Below are 21,922 nucleotides of genomic sequence, written 5' to 3'. Positions count from 1 at the left end.
ATCTTTGTCTTTTAAAATTTTAGGAAAACATTACAGGAGAGCACAGATAGTGACGTTTTGCTGGATAATGCATAGTTCCCTGGCCCTTAGACCCTCTGATTGCTGGAGCCAGCCTTAATACTTATTAATCATGGTCTCCCTATATATTATTCACTAATCCACTGATGAATGGTTTCAAATTTATAGTTATCAACCCAGAATCTGCTGACCATTTTCTTTTTTTTTTCTTTTTTTTTTTATTTTTATTTATTTATGAGAGTCACAGAGAGAGAGAGAGAGGCAGAGACATAGGCAGAGGGAGAAGCAGGCTCCATGCACCGAGAGCCCGATGTGGGATTCGATCCCGGGTCTCCAGGATCGCACCCTGGGCCAAAAGCAGGCGCTAAACCGCTGCGCCACCCAGGGATCCTGCTGACCATTTTCTTTATCAGCATTCTGTAGGTTTAAAAATAAATTTTATATTTTTGGATTGAACATGAAATATAATAAAATCATTTACTTGATGGCAAAATTCATGCACATTCTTACAACTATATTCACAATAGCCTTAAGCTAATAATGTTTATTCCAATAGAAGTGTAGATTCCAGTATGGTGGTCAGGGGTGCACCAAAATATGCCTTATCAAGATTTGAAGACAACAATCTGTAATACTGGTGTAAGAATGTGAAATTATATGAAAAGTGTCCTTAGAAATAGCTAGCAGACAGCACTGCAGTATTTTTGTAATCATACTACTTCTAAAGTGACCTGAAATAGTTTACATAATATTTAAAAAGTAGTTAATCAGTTAACTCTAAAAATATTTATTTATTTTTTTAGATTTTACTTATTTATTCATGAGAGACACAGAAAGAGAGAGAAGCAGAGACATAGGCAGATGGAGAAGCAGGCTGGGAGGGAGCCCGATGCGGGACTCGATCCCAGGACTCGATCCCGGAACTCCAGGATCACGCCCTGAGCTGGAAGGCAGACACTCAACCACTGAGCCACCCAGGCATCCCTCTAAAAATATTTATTATGAATATATATTCTATGTTTCTTATGAGAAAAATACTTTTTCCCAGTTGTATGCTTTTCAGTTAGGGAAACAATTTGCTTACTTGAAACATTGATGGATATAAATGGTGATAGTAAAAATTTATTACTAAGGTAAAAGATTGACCCATACTTAAGCATATGTTTAGGGGAAAAAAAGGAGTCAATTTTTTATATAGTATTCTTGGGATAAGTAGAATTTCTTTGTTTTGCTAGCCTAGGATTGCAACAGAGTTTGGAAACAATGGGACTGACTGGGTTCCTTTGTCAAATCAGGTACACCAAGGAGGCTGGGAAATTACATATATATGTATTTCTTAGCCCATGGCTGAATTAGTAAGTTGCAAGCATCTCTACTTTGTTCAAAAGTTGGTGTTAGGCCTGATTAGCTCGAATACTCAAATTTTCATTTGCTCTTTAAAAAGAGCTCCACACTTAGTCATTATTCACACCCACTTACTTTCTCCCTCTCTCTCTCTCCCCCTTCACACTCAAATTATTAACTTTTTTATCCATTCCCACATTTGAAATCTGGGTCAGACCTGCAGTGATCTCTCACCTCTACTTGTGCTTAAACTTCTTAATTGGAATTCCTATGTCTAATCTCTTCTCCTAATCCTATGTATATTTTCAGTTTTTGTTCTAAAATTGCAATGTGCTTTCACCTCACCCCCATTGAAAAACTGCCAATGTGTTCATATCACTATCAGTGGAGTTCAAATGCACATGACTCACTATATGGCCCGACCTACCTCCCAGCTTCACCTCTGGGTGGTTCCCTCTCAGGGTTTTAGCATGGTGTCAAGGATATAAAGGTGAATGCAATAGTTATTTCTCTCACTGAGCTGAGAGTCTAACTGGAGGAGACAGAAAAGCAGTCGAGCAACTTGGCAGTGCAGTAACAGCAGTGTGCACAGGTGCCACAGGAGCAAAGAGGAAGGATATATAATAAGCCGGGCTAGGAAGAGGAGACAGTTAGGGAGACTTGCTGGAGGATGTGATGTCTGCAGGAAGTCTTGAAGTAGAGAGAAGAGTTGCCTAAGAGAAGGAAAAAGAAGGCAAAGGAGAGAGTGGCACAAGGGCACCAAGGCAAAAAAAAAAAAAAAAAAAAAAGCCTAGTTAGAAGTGACTTAGTGGTGGCTCAGTAGGTTAAGCATCTGCCTTCAGCTCAGGTCATGATCCCAGCACCATGGAATCAAAGTTTCTCCATTTGTACACTTACGATCCTGCTTTGAATCCTGCTTCTCAGTGCCAAGTATTTGTACTCACCAAGGCTGGGTCTATGCCACATTCCTGTGAAAAGAGAAACCTGTTTCTAAATAGCCATTCAGAATGTTTGTCTATACTCTCATGGCTCTCCCTTCCTACGTCATAGATGCCTATCGGTGGTCCTGTGTGCACATCTGTATGTGTGATGGAATGTCCATGGTTTTCACCCCAGAGGAAGATGTTCCAGGGATCTCCATCCATGTGCTTTGTTACCTTTCGGTAAGCCCTCAGCATAGACCTCTGGTGCCACTGGGTTTTCTGACCTATGCTATATACCTTGGACACTGATTCTTTTGGTTGTTATTATGAAATATACATCCTTAACCCAACCTGAACACAGAAATAACAGATGTTAAAGATGACAAAAATTCTAAAGAGTTTTCAGGAAACATTTTGAATGTATAGAACAGTTTGTGGTGAATACCTCAGAACCAATGACAAAAACTTCACATCTTTTCTATAACGTGGGCCTTAAAAAATACTATTTTTTTAAGCTTATAATTTTGTAAAAGTACATCAATTAGTAATATGTAAACCATTTTCAAAAGCCTTTCTAAATCTATTGCATAAACTAAAGAAAATACTGTTTTAAAATTATCAGCATAAGGCATTGTTAGCAGAATTTTCTTTTTTTAAAGAAACTATCCTTTAAGTATTTAACTGCCAGTTAGAATATGTAAATAAGTACTCCAAAATCTTGAGGTTTCAGATGAATCTGTTATTGCCTTCAAATTGTTATTCCTACCCTTAAACTCTCTCTTCAAAGCATTTTATGCATTGTCAACAGATTATTTAAAGCCTTTAATTTTATCATGTATTTCTTTCATTGAAAGTTTCCAAGAATCTGATTAGGGACGCCTGGGTGGCTCAGTGGTTGGGTATCTGCCTTTAGCTCAGGTCATGGCCCCAGGGTCCTGGGATTGAGTCCCACACTGGGCTCCCCGCCGGGGGCCTGCTTCTCCCTCTGTCTGTGTCTCTGCCTCTCTCTGTGTCTCCCATGAATAAATAAATAAAATCTTTAAAAAACAAACAAACAAAAAAGAATCTGATTAAACCTCACTATCGTATGACTAGTTTTCAGACAACCTACCCTTTACTATAACTACTCTTCTCCAGGCAGCCCAAGTGGCTCAGCGGTTTAGTGCCACCTTCAGCCTAGGGCCTGATCCTGGAGACCCAGGATCGAGTCCCATGTCGGGCTCCCTGCATGGAGCCTGCTTCTCCCTCTGCCTGTCTCTGCCTCTGTCTCTCACAAATAAATTTTTAAAAAAATTAATATCTTAAAAAAAAAGAAAAACTATTCTCCAAAGTTATTGCCTATAAACACTCATAAAATATTTATTTATTAACACATTGATTCAATTTATCATTATTTATTAAGTAAATTAAATGTTACAATTGTTTATTAATTGCTTAATTATTCATTCACCTCCATTTGTGAATTAGATTTAAAACCTTAAAGGCAGTTGAATAGAGGTCCAATAAGTAATTGATGAATTGAATTATACTTCTTTATATAGAGAGCCTCACATATAGGGCCTCACATATATCAGTTAATTGATCAACTGGTTGTAGTTTGTAACAAGACTTGCATAAATAAAATAGGAAAAGTGAGAAATGTTTCACGAACCTGTAAAAATGCAACTGGAATTAGAGCCTGTCTAGACCCATAGCTTCACATCAGGTATCGCTCTTTCACACAGGGAAAGAGCATCCCTACGCCTGGCTAACAAAAGCTGTGGTCACAAAAGAGGTATGTATCTCAGTACCATTCAACATTATCCATAGAAAAAACAAATTATGTATCCCAGTGAATGTAAAATCCTGATTGTAAATGACATTTCATCCTAAACAAGAGACCATCTTATATTCTTAGCAATACAACTTTGTATTAAGACAATAGTGCAGTGTTACATCTAATGGCCTTGGTCAACTTTTCTTTATACTTATATACTGGCCCTAGATATTTTTATAATTATTTATACCTGTTCCTAAACAAGAACATAAAGGAAAACATTTCCTAATATTTACTTTATAAACATATTTTCAAAGCAAATATAGCCAAATACCTGACTTCCCTATTTTTCTTTCAGATACATTTTTTTTTTTTTAAAGCCAGTAACCATTTAGGACTAGTCTACCCAAGTAGCAGAGATGTCACTTGGTTCCTTTCTCAATCTCAGAGGGGAGTATTTCATTAGGAATTCATCTTTAAAAATGATGTGGAAGGTGTTACTTTTAATTTTCTTGTCTTTAAATATGGCGAAATCACTTAAGTGCTGTGAGAATGAGTATAATCTAGCAAAGAAAAAAAAACTTTAGATCTGAGAACAGATGGTTAAAGATCATGACAATAAAGAACATACCCAAGATTAATGACCTACATGCTGAACTTATTTTAATTTTAAAAGCCATTACCAACTGAAAATATCCTGCTTTAGCTGAACCAACACTTACAAGAATTTTATTTTTCAAATTTCCTTATACATCTTTAGAAAAGAACTCTTGCTGCTGGTATCTCTGGAACAATACTGAGATATCATGTGGTTACTTCTTGGTGAATAAAAGCATCCATATGGAATTAGTTGTTTCTGCATGCATAGACAAACATATTGTGTCATACTAATGACTTATGTACAAATTTCTCCAGAATTATTTTATTCCCTAGAATCCCAATTTTTTTTTTTTTTTTAAGAATCCCAATCTTAATTCTAATTGCCCTTGGACTAACTGCCCACTTCCATCAGTGGTTTAATTATTACCTGCTAATCAAAGGGTACATTAAGATCCCATTATTATGATATTGGAGGGATCAGGTAAGACAAAAATTGTTTATTCCAGTTATCAACAGAAGTAACGTTAAGAAAGATTTTAAGAATGAGAATGGCAGTTCCAGGTTCCAGTTATTCGATATATCTTACCAGGGAATAGTAAAGACAAACAGATTGGATTTGTGATGAATTTTCAAGGTCAAACTTCCATTCTCCCATTTAAAATTTTTTAGACAGATAACTTGAGAAAATACACATTTCTTCCTAATTTTTACATATACATTTTTGATGGATCAAAGAAAGCTATGGCTTCTCCCACATTCCCCCATGACAAAATGGCAGAAACTAAATTCAAAGGAAACTTGTAGTTCACTTGTAGTCAATAATTATCAGCTAAAGGCATGAATGGATAGGTGAATAAAAAGAGTGAAATACAGGCACTAGAGGAACATGAGACCACAATGCTCAGATTGAGATATTAAGATAGGGAGAATGTGAAAGTTACTTATTGAAGAAAATTTTTGTACACTTGATAATATATAATATTTCTATTAGGGGCAGAGAAACCCTGACAGAGAAACATTTATTTTGGATGCCCTGGCTATATATCATCTTCCAGATAAAGGAAGGAGGATGATTTTATATATAGATAGATACTGTGTTTATATATATATTTATATATTTATATACATATATATGCATATATGTTGTATATATCTATATATAGTATATATATATATCTCAATTGCTTAGAAATATGAAACAAACGAACAAAAAATATGAAATACATCAAGGAAAGGACCATCAATAGCAGAGAGACTCTTCAATGCTTTTAAAACATAGAAGTCTTAGTAATAAGAAGACTAGCCCTTTGGATAGCACCCATGCCACTATCTTCTAGTTTTGTGACCTTCAGCAAATCAGCTAATTACTCTGGGTCTAAATATGCATGTGAAGAGAAGGGCCTATGATGATCCATTCCAATGCTAAGACTGGAAATTCTAGGGCAGCCCTGGTGGCGCAGAGGTTTGGCGCCGCCTGCAGCCTGGGTTGTGATCCTGGAGACCCGGGATCGAGTCCCACATCGGGCTCCCTGCGTGGAGCCTGCTTCTCCCTCTCCCTGTGTCTCTGCCTCTCTCCCTCTGTGTCTATGAATAAATAAATAAAGTCTTTAAAAAAAAAAAAAAAAAAGACTGGAAATTCTATAGACAAGTACATCTGAAATTTCCCTGGCATTCTGGAATCTTCTCAAGGGTATTAGGAATTTAATATGTGTTTATAAAATATCTATGGTAATATTTCCTAAACATAAAACTTCCACATGTATGAAGTGATGTCTCTACTAAAATTTCTCTTAAATTATTACTTCCCAAGGTCGTGTAAGCTGAACAAATCTTAGAAATTCACTTAGGATTGATCAATCTACTTGACTATAAAATTTAAGCATCCCATCATTTTCTTTTAAGATAACAATCTATTTTAATTAAAATATATGAACAGTTTAGTCTTTTCATTATATATACATAAATTCACCTTAAAGGAACTAGTTTTTAGAGATATGGAATGGGACTATCAACCAATACTTACCAAGAAATATTTGCTCTTCTACATTAGTATAGGCAGAGAATGTGGCAGTCTAGCAACAGAAAAGAGATTAGTCCCATAAATTATATTATATAGGTTCGTAGTATGGGGTGGCAGAGTTTATTGCTAATAACAAAACATGCTGATCTTAAAGAGCAAGAACATTGAATTTTCTGGTTTTCTTCTTCTGTTTCCACTATGACACAAATTTCATGTAAGTATGCCAATCAACTGCATCCAGAAAGTGAAGTAAAATGCCAAATTATTCTTTTGGCAGGATTCCAGAGATTCTCAAGTTTTTTTTTCTTTCCTTTCCTTAAAATTGTACTATATGAACTAGGTATATTTTGCATGTCCATGAAAAATAAATTGGATTTTTCTTGAAATTAGCCCCCTTCAGAAACGAAATGTTTTTGGACATGATTCACTTAAGTTCATTTGTTCATTTTATTGTTTTTAATCTTGTTCATAAATTTGTCCTCTATAAAGAGCTTTAAAATTTCACCATGTTCTGAGATTACTATAAAAATGTATCCAATATATTTATTGAAAGACAGTGGTCAGGAATCCCTGGGTGGCTCAGCGGTTTAGCACCTGCCTTTGGCCCAGGGCGTGATCCTGGAGTCCCGGGATCAAGTCCCACATCAGGCTCCCTTCATGGAGCCTGCTTCTCCCTCTGCCTGTGTCTCTGCCTCTCTCTGTGTCTTTCATGAATAAATAAATAAATAAAATCTTTAAAAAAAAAAGAGAAAGAAAGAAAGAAAGAAAGAAAGAAAGAAAGAAAGAAAGAAGAAAGAAAGAAAGAAAGAAAGAAAGAAAGAAAGAAAGAAAGAAAGAAAGAAAGAAAGAAAGAAAGAAAGAAAGAAAGAAAGACTGGTCAATAAATTTAAGAGAAATGTCTTATTCATGAATCCTAGGAAATGTCAGATGGAAACCAATATAACCAGAAATTGAAACTTAAAGATCATTCAGTGAAGCTGACAATTTAACTATCAAACATTAATGACAGTAATAAAATACACATAGATTTACAAGTTTACCACTTATAAAGCACTTCCACATGTATGTTGCCATTTGATTCTCAACACAGCTAGGTAGATAATAGTATTCTCTTGTTACACAAAAATTCAGGGGTGATAAATGACACAAATAAAGTCACAGAGCTCTTAAATTATGTGATACAGAGTATATTTCCTAACATATTTCTACCTATAGGATCAGCTACCTATATTGACATGAAAAGGTCTACTCAGTTATAGGACTTGTAAAATTCTGTTAACTTTTTAGTGACTTCATATGTGTTTGTTCAGGAAACTATTTCAAAACCAAGAAGGTGAATAAATTTAAATATGAGAAATATTTACTAAATATAATGCATTTATTGTATATCAAAAGTTTTCAATATTTTTTTTTTAGTTTTCAATATTTTGAACAGCAGACATGCATCCTCAATATTTATTTCTCCAATCTTTCCTAAGGAATTGGTGAATATATAAACAAAGATTTAAATGCAAGGATGTTTATCAAAACATTATTTATAATATATGAAATTATAAATAAAGAGTGGCATTTTATTCATAAGTAAATTGGAACCCATAGAGGTTACATGATTTGATCATACACACATCAGTAGTTAGGGACAGATCTGAGACTCAAATTTATGTTAGATATCTCTAGATACAGAATTGTCATTACCAGGACACTGTATATTATATTCAAACTGCAGGACTGATGGTTTTCCCAGTTATCTTTTCAATGTGGATTTATGCATAATTGCAATTAAAATTGTTCTTTTTTTTAAATTAGAAGAATGGGGAGGATAAGTAGGCTATAGCACAACCAACAACAAGTTGTTATGCTGCCACCCATACCAAAGGCTAGTATTTCATATTAAACATATGTTTCAAGGTATAGAAGGAATGTACCTCAACATATTGAAGGCCATATATGACAAAGACACAGCTAATATCATAGTTAGTAATAAAAAGTGAGTCTTTGCCTTAAGAGCAAGAAAAAGACAATATGTCCATTCTTACCACTTCTATTCAATATAGTACTAGAAGTCCTAGCCACAGCAGTTAGGCAAGGAAAATAAATACATCCAAACTAAAAAAAAAAGATAAATTGGCTCTGTTTGCAGATGATATGATTTTATATGTGAAAAACTAAAGACCCCACCAAAAACTCTTAGATTTTTTTTGAAAGATAGATTTATTTATTTATTTATTTATTTATTTATTTATTTATTTATTTATGATAGACATAGAGAGAGAGAGGCAGAGACACAGGAGGAGGGAGAAGCAGGCTCCATGCCAGGAGCCAGACGCGGGACTCGATCCCTGGACTCCAGGATCGCCCCTGGGCCAAAGGCAGGCGCCAAACCGCTGAGCCACCCAGGGATCCCCAACTCTTAGAATTAATAAACAAATTCAGTGATGTTGCAGGATACAAACTTAACATATAAAAAACAGTTGTGTTTCTGTACACTATCAAACTATCCAAGAAGAAATTAAGAAAATTATCCCATTTACAACAGCATTAAAAAGAATAAAGGGGTAGCCCCAGTGGCGCAGCGGTTTAGCACTGCCTGCAGCCCGGGGTGTGATCCTGGAGACCCAGGATCGAGTCCCACATCGGGCTTCCTGCATGGAGCCTGCTTCCCCCTCTGCCTGTGTCTCTGCCTCTCTCTCGCTCTCTCTGAATGAATAAATAAATAAATCTTTAAAAAAAAATAAAATAAAAAAATAAAAAGAATAAAATATTTAGGAATAAATTTAACCAAAGAGGTGAAAGATTTATACGTTAATTACTATAAGACTCTAATGAAAGAAATTAAAGAAGATACAAATAGGGATCCCTGGGTGGCGCAGCGGTTTGGTGCCTGCCTTTGGCCCGGGGCGCGATCCTGGAGACCCGGGATCGAATCCCACATCGGGCTCCTGGTGCATGGAGCCTGCTTCTCCCTCTGCCTGTGTCTCTGCCTCTCTCTCTCTCTCTCTCTGTGACTATCATAAATAAATAAAAATTAAAAAAAAAAAAAAAAAAAAAAAGAAGATACAAATAAATGAAAGCTAGCCTGTGTTCATAGATTGAAAGAATTAATATTGTCAAAATGCTCATATTATCCAAAGCAATCTAGAGATTTTGTGCAATTCTTACCAGTATTCCAATTATATTTTCACAGAAATAGAAAGAATAATCCAAAAACACATACAGAATCACAAGAGACCCCAAACAGCCAAAGAAATCTTGAGAAAGAACAAAGCTGGAGATATCACACTTTCCGGTTTCAAACTATATTATGAAGCTATATAATCAAAACAGTATGGTACTGGAATAAAAACAGACAGATGAATAAAACAGAATAAAGAGCTTAGAAATAAGCCTGCACATTTATGATCAAATAATCTTTGGTAAAGGCTCCAAGAATACACCATATGGAAAGGACAGCCATTTTTAATAGGGTGTTGGGAAAACTGGCTATCCACGTGCAAAAGAATAAAACTGGACCCCTATCTTATACCACTCATCAATAAACTTGAAACAGATTAAAGACTTTAACATAAAACTTAAATGGGAAGACTCTTAGAAAAAAATATAGGGAAAAAAACTTCCTTGATATTGGTCTTTGCAATGACTTTTTAGCTACGACACTAAGAACAACAAAGCAAGCAAAAAAACCCAAAACTAAACTAAAAAGCCTCTACAGCAAAGGAAGCAATCAACAAATTGAAAAGGCAACTTCAGGCATGGGAGAAAATATTTGCAAAACATACATCCAATAAGGGGTTAATATCCAAAGTTTATTTTAAAAAAAATCTCATACAACTCAATAGCAAAAACAGAAAAAAAATAAAAAACTTAAATGATACAATTATAAAAATCAGCAAAGGACCTGAATAAACATATTTTCCAAAGAAGACATACACATGGCTCAGGTACATGAAAAAGTACTCAACATTACCAATTATCAGAAGAATGCAAATCAAAACCACAATAAGGTATCACCTTATACCTGCTAGGAGGTCTATTATGAAAAGGACAAGAGATTATAGGTGTTGGTGAAAGTGTGGAGAAGAGAGAACTTGTATACTGTTGATGGAAATGCCAAGTTGGTACAGCCATCATGGAAAAGAGTATGGAGGTTACTCAAAAAACTAAAAATAAAACTACCAAATGATCCAGAAATCCCACTTCTGTGTATATATATCCAAAAGAAATAAAAACAGTATCTTGAAGACATATCTGCATTGCCATGTTAATTGTAGCACTATTCATAATAGCCAAGATATGGTGTCCATTGATGAATGAATAAAGAAAACATGTGTGTATATGTGCATATGTATCATAGAATATTATTTAGTCACAGGAAGGAAGAAATCCTGCCATTTGTGGCCACATGCATAAATCTGGAAGACATGAAATATATGTGGAATCTAAAAATGTGGAACTCATAGAACTGGAGAGTAGAACAGTGGTTGGCAGAGACTGGTGGAATAGGGGAGATGTTGGTCAAAAGGTACAAACTTTCAGTTATAGGATGAGTAAGTTCTGGGAATCTAATGTATAGTATGGTGACTATGGCTAATAATACTGTATTATTAGTATTGTATTATCATTGTATTGTATACTCGTGTTCTCACAAGTCTAAAAAAAGAAAAGAAAATGGAAACCATAAGTGTGTTAATTAATTTGACTATAGTAATCATTTCATAATATATATGTATTTTAAATAATTACATTACATACCTTAAAGTCATGTTGAACAATCTATAGACAAATTTTGTTTGTCAATCATATATCAATAAAGTTAGAAAAAATAAATATATTTTTAAGGTCTTTATCTCCATAAGCAGTCACAATGTAGTATGATACTCTGGTAAGAGCTAAAAACTGAATGCAGAACTTCCTATTCATATCACAACTAAATGACCCTTAAAAGGGTCTTAAAATTAAATTTATTAGAAGATTAGAGATAAGCCAAAGTCCATACTTCACCTGATTTTTCTTCATAAGTAAATTTTACTTTCCAAAATAATATTTTGGATTCCTTCAGGAAAAACAGAAATGACATAGAAGAGATAACTCAAGAGATAATAAATAAGATAAAGTTCTGAGCTAACATCCACAAAGCTTTCAACGTTCTTCTGGTACTAGATTCTGTTAAGAGTGAATTATTTCCAAGAAGCTAAGTTTAAGTTGGTACAAAAGTTATATATTAATTACTTGAAAAAACTCCCAGTAGGGCAATATCTAAAAATATTTCAATGAGAAAAGCATATAGGTTTGTTTTAAAGTGACAACCTAGCCAAGAGAGTGATCTCCAAAGTACATTCACTAATAAAAATTTAAGGACCACTTGGATAAGAGTAGATAAGGAAACTTGCAACACAAATGGGTTCTCCACATTTTGGCCATGTCTGCACACTTAACTGGATTAATCTTAATGGTCAATTCAGTCCAAAACAGTCAATATTATTTAGCTGTTTACAAAAAAATGTAGCACCTCCATGACTAACATGTATTCTTGTCATGAAGGTAAAAACAGTCTCTACCCTCTGAATGTTAGCAGGTACAGATATGTTTAAACCTAGAAAAGTAAGACTAAAAAAATTAAGAACTGCTTTTAACTATAATTATTAACTCACAAACCCAAAACATCTCCTCCTTAACATAATAACATTCGAAGAGGACTTTTAACCATCCTACAGAAACTTACTGCTAAAAATTGTACTCATGGATATTCATTTTACTTAAGTGACACAAGCCTTAGTAGGTATAATTATATTACACATATTCATCCTTTCTGATCTCACTGACAGAAGTGTCTCTGTCTGATTATAAAATTTCAATATTCCCACTCTTAGCTCAGTTCCAAACAAAGAAAAGGTGTTCAATATACGCTTGCTGAAGGGATAATCTCCTTCTGGTTAGCATCTATCCACAAACAATGCTTCATAACAGCTGTATTAGAGTTTGCTAGCTGTCCACCAAAATCTGTTTTCCTTTCTTCGTCAGGACATGTGGCTGTATACTGCATTTTCCAGTCTATCTTGATTTAATTGTGGCCAATATCCAATGGAATAAGAGAGGAAATAATGTATGCTACTTCCAACTGGGAACATATGTCCCCCTTGAGGATGGTGAGGCTGTAAAATGGGAGTAATCTGAGTCCCTCAATTGCTCCATGGAGGAAACTCACCCACCAGCCCAAAATACCTAATACAGACTTAAGTGAATGAGAAATAAACTGGTATTGTTTTTGAGTATTTCTATAGAAATTTATCTTACAATTTTTAATATATGAATGCCCGGTAGGTATTCACTGAATTAATTCTTCTTTTTGTTGTTGTTGTTTAAGATTTTATTATTTGAGAGAGAGAGAGAGAGTAAGCAGGAGCAAGAAAGAGAACATGAGTGAGGAGATGGCAAAGTGAAAGGGAGAAGCAAGCTCCCCATTGAGCAGGGAGCCTGATGCAGGGCTTGATCTGGGGACTCCAGGATCACGACCTGAGTGGAAGGCAGAAGCTTAACAGACTAAGCCACCCAGGTACCCCTTGTTTGTTTTTAAAAAACAAATTTATGGACATTAAGGAGGGTACATGTTGTAATGGACACTGGGTATTATATAAGATTGATGAATCTGACCTCTACTTCTGAAACTAATCATAAATTATATGTTAAGTAATTGAATTTAAGTAAAATAAAAATAAATTAAAAAATAAAAACAAATTAGAAACAAATTCATTTTTTAAGAACTCAAAATACATTTATACCTACAGAAAAATGTCAAAACAGTACAAAAATCCCAGTATCCTTTTTATCTGGAATTCCTAATTATTAGCATTTTACCCTCATTTGCTCTCCCTGCCCACTGTATCGATATATACCAATGTATATGCATCATACATATATGTAGATGCACATTCACATCTTTATTTATCTATACATGGCATGCCATATAAATGTAGATTTTTCCCCAACTTTAAAATATCTTTTTCAGCACAATGATGTGTTAACCTAATACCTCCCCAAAACAAAAAGACAATACAACTCCTGCAACCAGTAAATCAACAATGACACTATCATTCAAGCTGGAGTATGTTGAAATTATTATACACTTACTGTTTGTTCAATTATTTGTCAAGTGTGACAGATATTATAACCAGTCTGGCTGCCTTTTCAACAACCCTCTTCACACCCCTCCTTTTTCTCTCCCACTTCTTTGGGTCTGGTCATACTGCAGCTGACCTCTGACTGCCAACCTCCTTCCTCAGGCTTGCTCAGACCTTAGGGAGCCATGTTTGCATGTCTCCATATCAAGAAAGGAGGGAAGTGAGAAAGAGAAGGAAAAACAGGAAGAATAAGGGAAAGTGGATGAATTAATTAATTTTTAATACAGTGCTACATGAAAGAAAATGTCAGCAAGTAACATTTTTAAAAGTTAATAGTTAAAACATTCCCCAGAAACTACCTAATTTGAACACATATTTCTCTCAAAATTCTGTCCGAATTGAAAAGGATATCTGAGAGGTCTGAGAAATCAGAGCAGGATACCTAGATTTATAATTTTCTTTGATGATCAGCATCCTGCCACCTTCCTAAATAGCAAAATCAAGTACACAAAACTGAAGTTTTTACTCAGATTGAAATCAAAATCTTTCTTCTCTTTGTCCCCTTGCTTGTAAAATATCTTTCTAGACTTGAGAAAGTTAAGAGCCACAGAGAACACTGAACATTCTTTTCAATTGTCTAGTAGCACAATTCAGAAATTTGGTAAATTTTACAAAGACCTTACTTAAGCATGCTTAAACTTATCTTTTTATTTTTTTTAAACCAAACACTGCTTACTGATAGGATATATGTGTAAGCCAGCGTGATTTTCTGAGGAGTAAAAGCAAATATTACAAAGGAGAAGAGGTTGTAGGAATTGTGTAGTACACGTTCAGAAACATTTTGTCTCGGTTGTTTTCAGTAAGTGCTTCATTTCTATGTAGGAAGTATATAAGATTCCTGCTAAAAATATACTCCCTTCTTTGAATATTCACAATAAATGCCAAAAGTTATCTCAAATGAATAAAGACAGGGCTAATTAGCAATATTTTATATAATGTAATAATAATTTAGATTTAATGTAATTTCAGTATCTATTCATTATGCTAAATAATCTTATAAGAATCTCATGGTTAATATACTACATATAAAATTTTATGAAGTATTTTGATAAATTAATAGAAAAGTAACATCTGCAATATCACAAGTCAATAGGGCTGAAAAGAACGGAATACATTTGAGGGTATATAAAGAAACTAATTATGACTTATGACTATAACAGGAGGAGAACATTATTGCTTAGGGCACTGTCTCCTCAATTATAAATGTGTCTCCTCCAAACTGTGTTTGTAAGTCATTTGCTGAAACAGTGACCTTATTTCCACCACAGAAATTACATTAAGGATATGTTTTAGTTCCCAAAACAAGCCCATAACAATCTGTCTTATTATCATGAAACTATAACTGTATTATCAGGACTACCTATCTAACCAAGAAATACCAAAGTCCATTCTCAAAATCCAGGTTTCTCTACTAGTTCTAATTGTACTCTTTATCTCAGTTCTTAGCCATAAGTCTTCCTAGTTCTCAACAGTCAGGCAGGCAAAAGAGGTTCCTGGGTGCTACAGAAAGGGACTGAGTCTTCATGAGCAACCTTGCACAGGACTCACAGTCTCATTCTTGGAAAGTAATGATTGCTGCCTAAATCTCTGTGCCCTAGGTCTCTAGTAGCATTTGGCAGGGAGAGGACTATGTCTTTGATGACAAGTGATGGTTGAAGAAGAGTGGGGATAGGTACAAACAATGGCTAAAGACAATGGCTAAAGACAATGGGAGGATGGAAGGATAATTCTAGCAGTAAACTATGTGGGTAACTGAATCCTGGCCTCTAGGAAATCACCTCTGCTGTATATGTGTACACACACACACACACACACACACACACACATATTCATCAGGTATCAATTTAATGTTGATAATTGGAACATCACAAATATTTCAAAATAATAGTTACTACTCAACATTTCTAATTGCTTTAATTCATTATTTTATAGAATGCTTTCTGATACTAATGAGTCCTATATGTACTACATTCATTTAAGTAATATTTTGGTATATAACTGCTATTAAAGATACTTTGCCACCTAATATTTGTGGTCCCTTTTTACCTATCTCAGGGGACACACTGACATAACTGAGACAGCTCAGCATGTCATATAGAAAAATCTCTTATAAAATAAAGGTCAAAGATTAAATAGATAGTCATTCAATAAATTTATCTTTCTTCAGAGGAGTTATTCCACAGGTCAAAACTAAAGTCACTGATAGATATGTTTCTCATCTTGTTCTCTGGGTGTGAGGAAAACAAGTTGTCGATTTCCTTTGGTGGCTTTTTGCTTGTCTTGAAAGAAAACATTAATAAATTCTGCACAGCTGTGATTTACTAGTGTGACAAAAATGAAGAATGTGTTTCTCTGTCCACAAAGAAAACAGAATACAGATCCCTTCCCCTTTCTACCCTCCCCATCATCATCATGTAGCCTGGTGAAGTGTTTTTAACTCCAACCACTTTCAAAAGTAATGATACACTATTGCTTCAAAATCATGCTGATTATAATTTTCCAGCATCTTGTAAATACACCTACTACTGAATTGCTTGCTCTTATATTATATGGCAATGGTTTCTGTGGGTAAAAATGTCTTGCAAACAAGTAATTTTGACCTGACTACCTTCATACATAGATACTGACCCTTCCAAATTGCTTTCATTTGGAAAAATGAAAAGGGCTTTCTAACTTCAGAAAAGCAAATCTTTCCAATTTGTACTAATAACATCATGACATTTTCTCACCTCTGAATGGCTTGTATCAGGGACACTTTTGAAGGGAAATAAAGACATAAAGAAACTAAACATTATCTATGTTCGTTTCAAGGTTGCTTACTTTTTATTTTTTTTAAATGAATGTTCCTGACATTGCCTACATTTAGAATATTTGCATGTAACAGTAGATGTCCACTGTGGAGACAATGGAAAGTTATAGAGTTTGACAGCTGGAAAAGAACCTTAAAGATCCTGTAACACACATCCTCATATTTACAAATGAAAATAGGATAAATGAGTCTAAGTGAATTGCCTAAACAATAAGCTAGCGGTAGAAGTGGCTATTAAGCCCATCTTGTGCAATTTCTCCCTGATGAAACCCAGTGATGCAGTGCCTACCAAATTCCTTCACAACAGCCCAGTATCTGGTCAGAGAATCATGCTGTGGACACTCTTCCATATTAACACAATCTCCTCAGTTTACTTCTGGGAGTTATTTACTCCCGTGCCAATTCCCTGGTCATGACTTTGTCACAGGTATATAAAATGTGTCAATCTAGTCTATCAATACTTCCATCATGTCTTTATTTTTACACATACTGTAGCAGAGACTAATCTATCCTTTAGCTTGCATTTTTCTCTCCAAAGCCTTTTAAATTAGATTTAACCCCCCAAAAAACCCTATTCCATTTCCTCTTATTTGATAGCTGTGATCTACCAGGATATACTCTATTCTAACCTCTACTTTCGCAGGAAAATTTTATATCTCCTTACATGTATGTCATGTATTTTAAGCCCCCAAATTTTGATAATGATGATTAATACTACAGCAAGCAATATTTTATAACAAATACTATCCTTAGAGGTTTAAATCCATTCACTTTAGTATTCACAATAATGCCATAGGTATTATTTGTGACATTTGCATTTTATTATTCCATTATGTAACTATTTTGACATAGTACCATTCTACTATGGCTGTTAAATAAATTGCCAAAATTTTGGTAGCTTAAAACCACGCAAATTTGTAAGCTTAGAACTCTACAGGTTGGAACTCTTAAAGGGTTCTCACTGGATTAAAATCGAAGTGTTGGCAGGGCTTAGTTCATTTCTGGAGGCTCTAAAGGAGAATGTTTCCCTGTCATTCCTAACTTAAGGCCATTTATAGCTCTTATCATAAATCAACATCATGTATACTTACTTCTTTGATTATTGTTTACCTAAGTGCTATAAAAGTGTTAATTCTTTGTGGGCAGGACATTTTGCTTGTTCTGTTCATAGCTATATTCCAGCATCTTAGAATAACTCTGGGCATGTAATAAGCACCTGGTCAACTTGGGTTAATGTATGAAAACCAACATTTTTGTTCTATCCCTTGTAACTATATTATTTGGCGGACAAAAAGATTTTAAACCTCAGTTTTCTTATAGATAAACTAAGGATATTAATACCAAGATATTGTTTTGAGAATTAATTGAGGTCATGCTTATGAATACCTAGTAGCATGTTAACTAACACATAGTATAAACAATTATTATTATTATTATTATTATTATTATTAATTAAAATAAAATGCTCTTGGGGCCCCTGGGTGGCTCAGTGGGTTAAGTGTTGAACTCTTGGTTTCAGCTCAGGTCATGATCTCAGGGTCATGAGATAGAGCCCCACATCGGCTCCAAGCTCAGCAAATTCTGCTTGAGATTCTCTCCTTCCCTTCCTGCCCCTCCCCCACTCATGCTCTCTTTCTCTCCCTCCCTCCCTCCCTCCCTCCCTCCCTCTATCTCTAAAATAAAATAAATAAAATAAAATAACATGCTTTTTAACACATACATATATCCGAATTATTTTTTCTTTACTCATTTATTAACTGTCCCATGAAAGCAGAATCTTGTGTGTTTCTGTGTATCTCTAATACCTAGAATAGCAACTGGCAGGAGCTGAAGAAATCCTGTTGATTTAGTTGTGTGTGGGAAAAGAACCTTAGGAACCTTTTTTCTATCACTTAAAGCTGTGTAGGAAAAGAACCTTAGGAACCTTTTTTTTTTTTTTTTGGAAACTTTTATTCTATCACTTAAAGCTGTGCACACTATTATGATGGTCTCATGAGTATTCTTACGGATTCTGTTACAGAACTCAAAATAGGATAGAGAGTGATGATGATGGGAAAAAGTTTTGAATTCTCCAGACCTTAAAAGTTCTGAATGTTTTATGTGTTGTTTAACCCTATTAAAAGCTGATATTTGACACAAATACTTCCTTCAAATTGTCCTCACTACCATGCTCATGGTATTTTGCATAAATCCCCATAGGTCCCCCCTCCAGAGGTCCTGAAGATTATCCACCAATGTAACAGATGTTCCAAGCCTCAGTCTGTTAGGACAGGCTCTTATCCTTGAGGTTACAGTGTGTGACTAATATAATGTAGAATACTGATGTAGCAAGAATGTGCTATAGTGACAAAATACAATTAGAAAGTTATTATTATAGGCCAGGAGAAAAAATTTGAAACGAAGAATTGACAGCTTGTGGTGGTTGAGGGAAAGAAATAACTTAGGCAAAACCAAGTCAGTAACATTCTGGAGAGTGAGGGAGAAGAAATCATCCTGATTCCAATATTTTCATCCCCGGTAGATACATATTTTGTGCATTTTTTTTTTTACTTAAACTATTTTTTACTTGGCTATAAAAAGAACTTGTGAAGAAAGAAATAAAAGTCAAGAACACTTTAATATACTTTTCTTCTATTTATTTTGAGCATAATAAATTTAAAGCTATTTTAGTTTTTATCTCATAATCTAGATCTCATTTACCACATGATTATTCTTTGGGTATTCTCTGACCTATAAACAGTGAACTTAACAACTGTTAAAAAGCCTTTATAGGGATCCCTGGGTGGCGCAGCGGTTTAGTGCCTGCCTTTGGCACAGGGCGTGATCCTGGAGACACGGGATCGAGTCCCACGTCGGGTTCCCAGTGCATGCATGGAGCCTGCTTCTCCCTCTGCCTATGTCTCTGCCTCTCTCTCTCTCTGTGTGTGTGACTATCATAAATAAATAAAAATTTAAAAAAAAGCTTTTATACATGTTCCCATGGAAGTACACAATTGCAACTGCAATATTATAGCTGGAAATATCACCATGTCATACAACAGACACACTATTCCTACTTCTATTGTTGGAATGCTAAAAAATATTCTGAGCTACTTGATCATCAGAGATAAGAAGCAGCTGTTCACGTAACATAGGTCCCATAGATCAGGGTAAAAGTTTGTTTGTTTGTTTGTTTGTTTGCTTTAGATGGAAGGCTGACAACTAAAATTGGTTCAAGTATATATGAAGGAATTAACTGGAAATACTAAGTCCTCTTCTTCAATATTCCAAGAGAAGAAAATAAACCTTCCACCCCAGAAAAAAATTGCAGTTTGGAAGCTTTTGTATGGTATTTCAATGAAACATTAATCTACATTAGAATAGAAAAATCTAGGGGTACCAGAGTGGCTCAGTCTGTTGAGCAGTTGAGAATCTGATTCTTGGTTTTGGTTTAAGCCATGATCTCATTGAGGGTCATGAGATCCAGCCCAATGGTCAGCTCTGAGCTCAGGGGGGCATCTACTTGAATGTTCTTTCTCCCTGTTCCTCCCTGCACTCACTCTCTTTCTCTCTCCAAAATAAATGTATAAATCTTAAAAAAAGAAAAAAAAAGAATTGAAAAATATAGATTAGGAGTCTGCTCCTATTAAATACGGTAAAAGTTCAAATAATATTTGTCCTAACAGCACTTCATAGAAGGATATTGAAACTCAATTTTTTTCCTATTATTTTGTATCTTACGGACAAATATTTAGGAAGATTATAAAAAGAAAACTTTTAGGAAGTAATATCTCTAATTTTTCTAAAATTTAGGTCAAATCAGTTTATGTATTTTACATATCAAAAAAGATCATGACTTTTACTTTTTATTAAAAACTTGTAAAGCAAAAAAAAAAAAAAACTAAAAAAAAAAAACTTGTAAAGCAAAAGAGAAGTAATCCACTAAATAACAATTGTATATTTCATTTGAGGCTCTTCTATATTTAAGGACTTGGCAAAATGCTGAGGACTTTTTAAGAATGAGAACAAGATCTATCTTAGCCTTTAGGAAGTCCCTTGTCAAATTTTGGAAATATATTATTTAACAAAGTTACCATGTATCAACAGACATAAAACCCTGAAAAGATACATGGAAGAGAGGGTGCTAAGAGAAGAGCACCAAACAAGCAGAGGGGGAAATGTGAGGGCAGCAGAGAAAAGACATGAGATAAGAGAGAAAGGCTGAGCTGGCACACGGAAGGCCTCCTAGGTCCATACGCAGGTGTGTGTCCTGAATCTGAAGGAGAGCTGCTGATGGATGTGAAGCAGGGGACAACTCTGAATTATGAGACCTGAATTTGGATGGCTGCAGGGACAGAAAAAGATAGATGAGTTGAAGATGGTTCACAATCATCCACCAAAGAGATTCTGAAGTCCTGAGATGAAGTCCACAGATGTCGTATATAGAAAATAAAATCACAGGCTTCATGACCAACTGCAAGTGAGGGAAGTAGGTGAACAAAAAGAAGAGATGAAGAAAACTGAAACAGCAGATTAGGGGAGTGAGAACAAGGTGAGGCGGAAGAAGGTCAAATCATCCCAGGATTGATGATAGGCAAGCACTCCTACAAAACAAACGCAACCTCACTCCAGATGTTCTGAAAGTTAAATATCTCATCTGGCAAAGAGATCTTACATATTTTACTTCTCCAAACCCCTCAATAGATCTTGGAGGTATTATTTCCTGGATAAATAGTTTAACTCCTTTATAAAGCCAAAATTTTATACTGGGAAGATCCTGCAGCCTTTCCAAAATGTATGTTATTAGCACACTTTTTGAAGTTTGTTAACTTAGAACACTTCTACCCCTCCCCACCCTGGCTTGCTAAATATCACATTTCATCCATCTTCCACAAGGTACCTTCTGTTGGGCTGATCATTAGGTAACTGATTTTTTTGGAGGGAAGGTTGCTCTTGGATTTGTTCTCATATATAAAGGACAGTCAATAATTTAAAACTAGTCATAAGAGGTATAATTTGCCTACAATAATACACATACAGTTTAATGTATATTTCTAGAGTTTTGATGCATTAATAATTCCATATAACCATTGCCACAATCAAAGAATCACATATTTTTATTATCTCCCCCAAATTTACTTTGTGCCTTTTTCTAGTTAATCACTTCTCCCCACCTCCACCTTGGCCCAGTGTGGTAGCGGTGGTACACCTCTTAGATCTCTATTCAGAAGCCAAAGAGCCACAGGGATCACTGTCCGTCTCCCACTGCAGCGGCTAGGGAATCCACACCACCAAATG

At 35.0% G+C, this 21,922-nt stretch overlaps 1 protein-coding gene across 15 annotated transcripts in view; it reads right to left on the bottom strand.

The window, feature by feature from the left end:
• Nucleotides 1-21,922, bottom strand: part of SNCA (synuclein alpha) — a 166,566-nt gene that overhangs the window by 70,838 nt on the left and 73,806 nt on the right. For 11 of the 15 annotated variants that reach the window (XR_005382856.1, XR_005382860.1, XR_005382853.1 and 8 more), the window contains one exon: nucleotides 6,665-6,713. The exons of 3 other annotated variants lie outside the window; for them this stretch is intronic. Coding sequence is in view for 4 of the 12 variants with exons in the window: in XM_038582140.1 (XP_038438068.1) it covers nucleotides 6,665-6,713 (49 nt within the window). In the remaining 8 variants the exon portion in view is untranslated. Of the gene's footprint in view, nucleotides 1-4,779; nucleotides 4,898-6,664; nucleotides 6,714-21,922 lie in introns of those variants that run through there. One more of the 15 variants, XM_038582145.1, reaches the window with a different exon arrangement.

Source organism: Canis lupus, chromosome 32, assembly GCF_011100685.1.
Source record: "Canis lupus familiaris isolate Mischka breed German Shepherd chromosome 32, alternate assembly UU_Cfam_GSD_1.0, whole genome shotgun sequence".
Taxonomy (NCBI): domain Eukaryota; kingdom Metazoa; phylum Chordata; class Mammalia; order Carnivora; family Canidae; genus Canis; species Canis lupus.
This window is presented reverse-complemented; position numbering and strand designations above follow the sequence as displayed.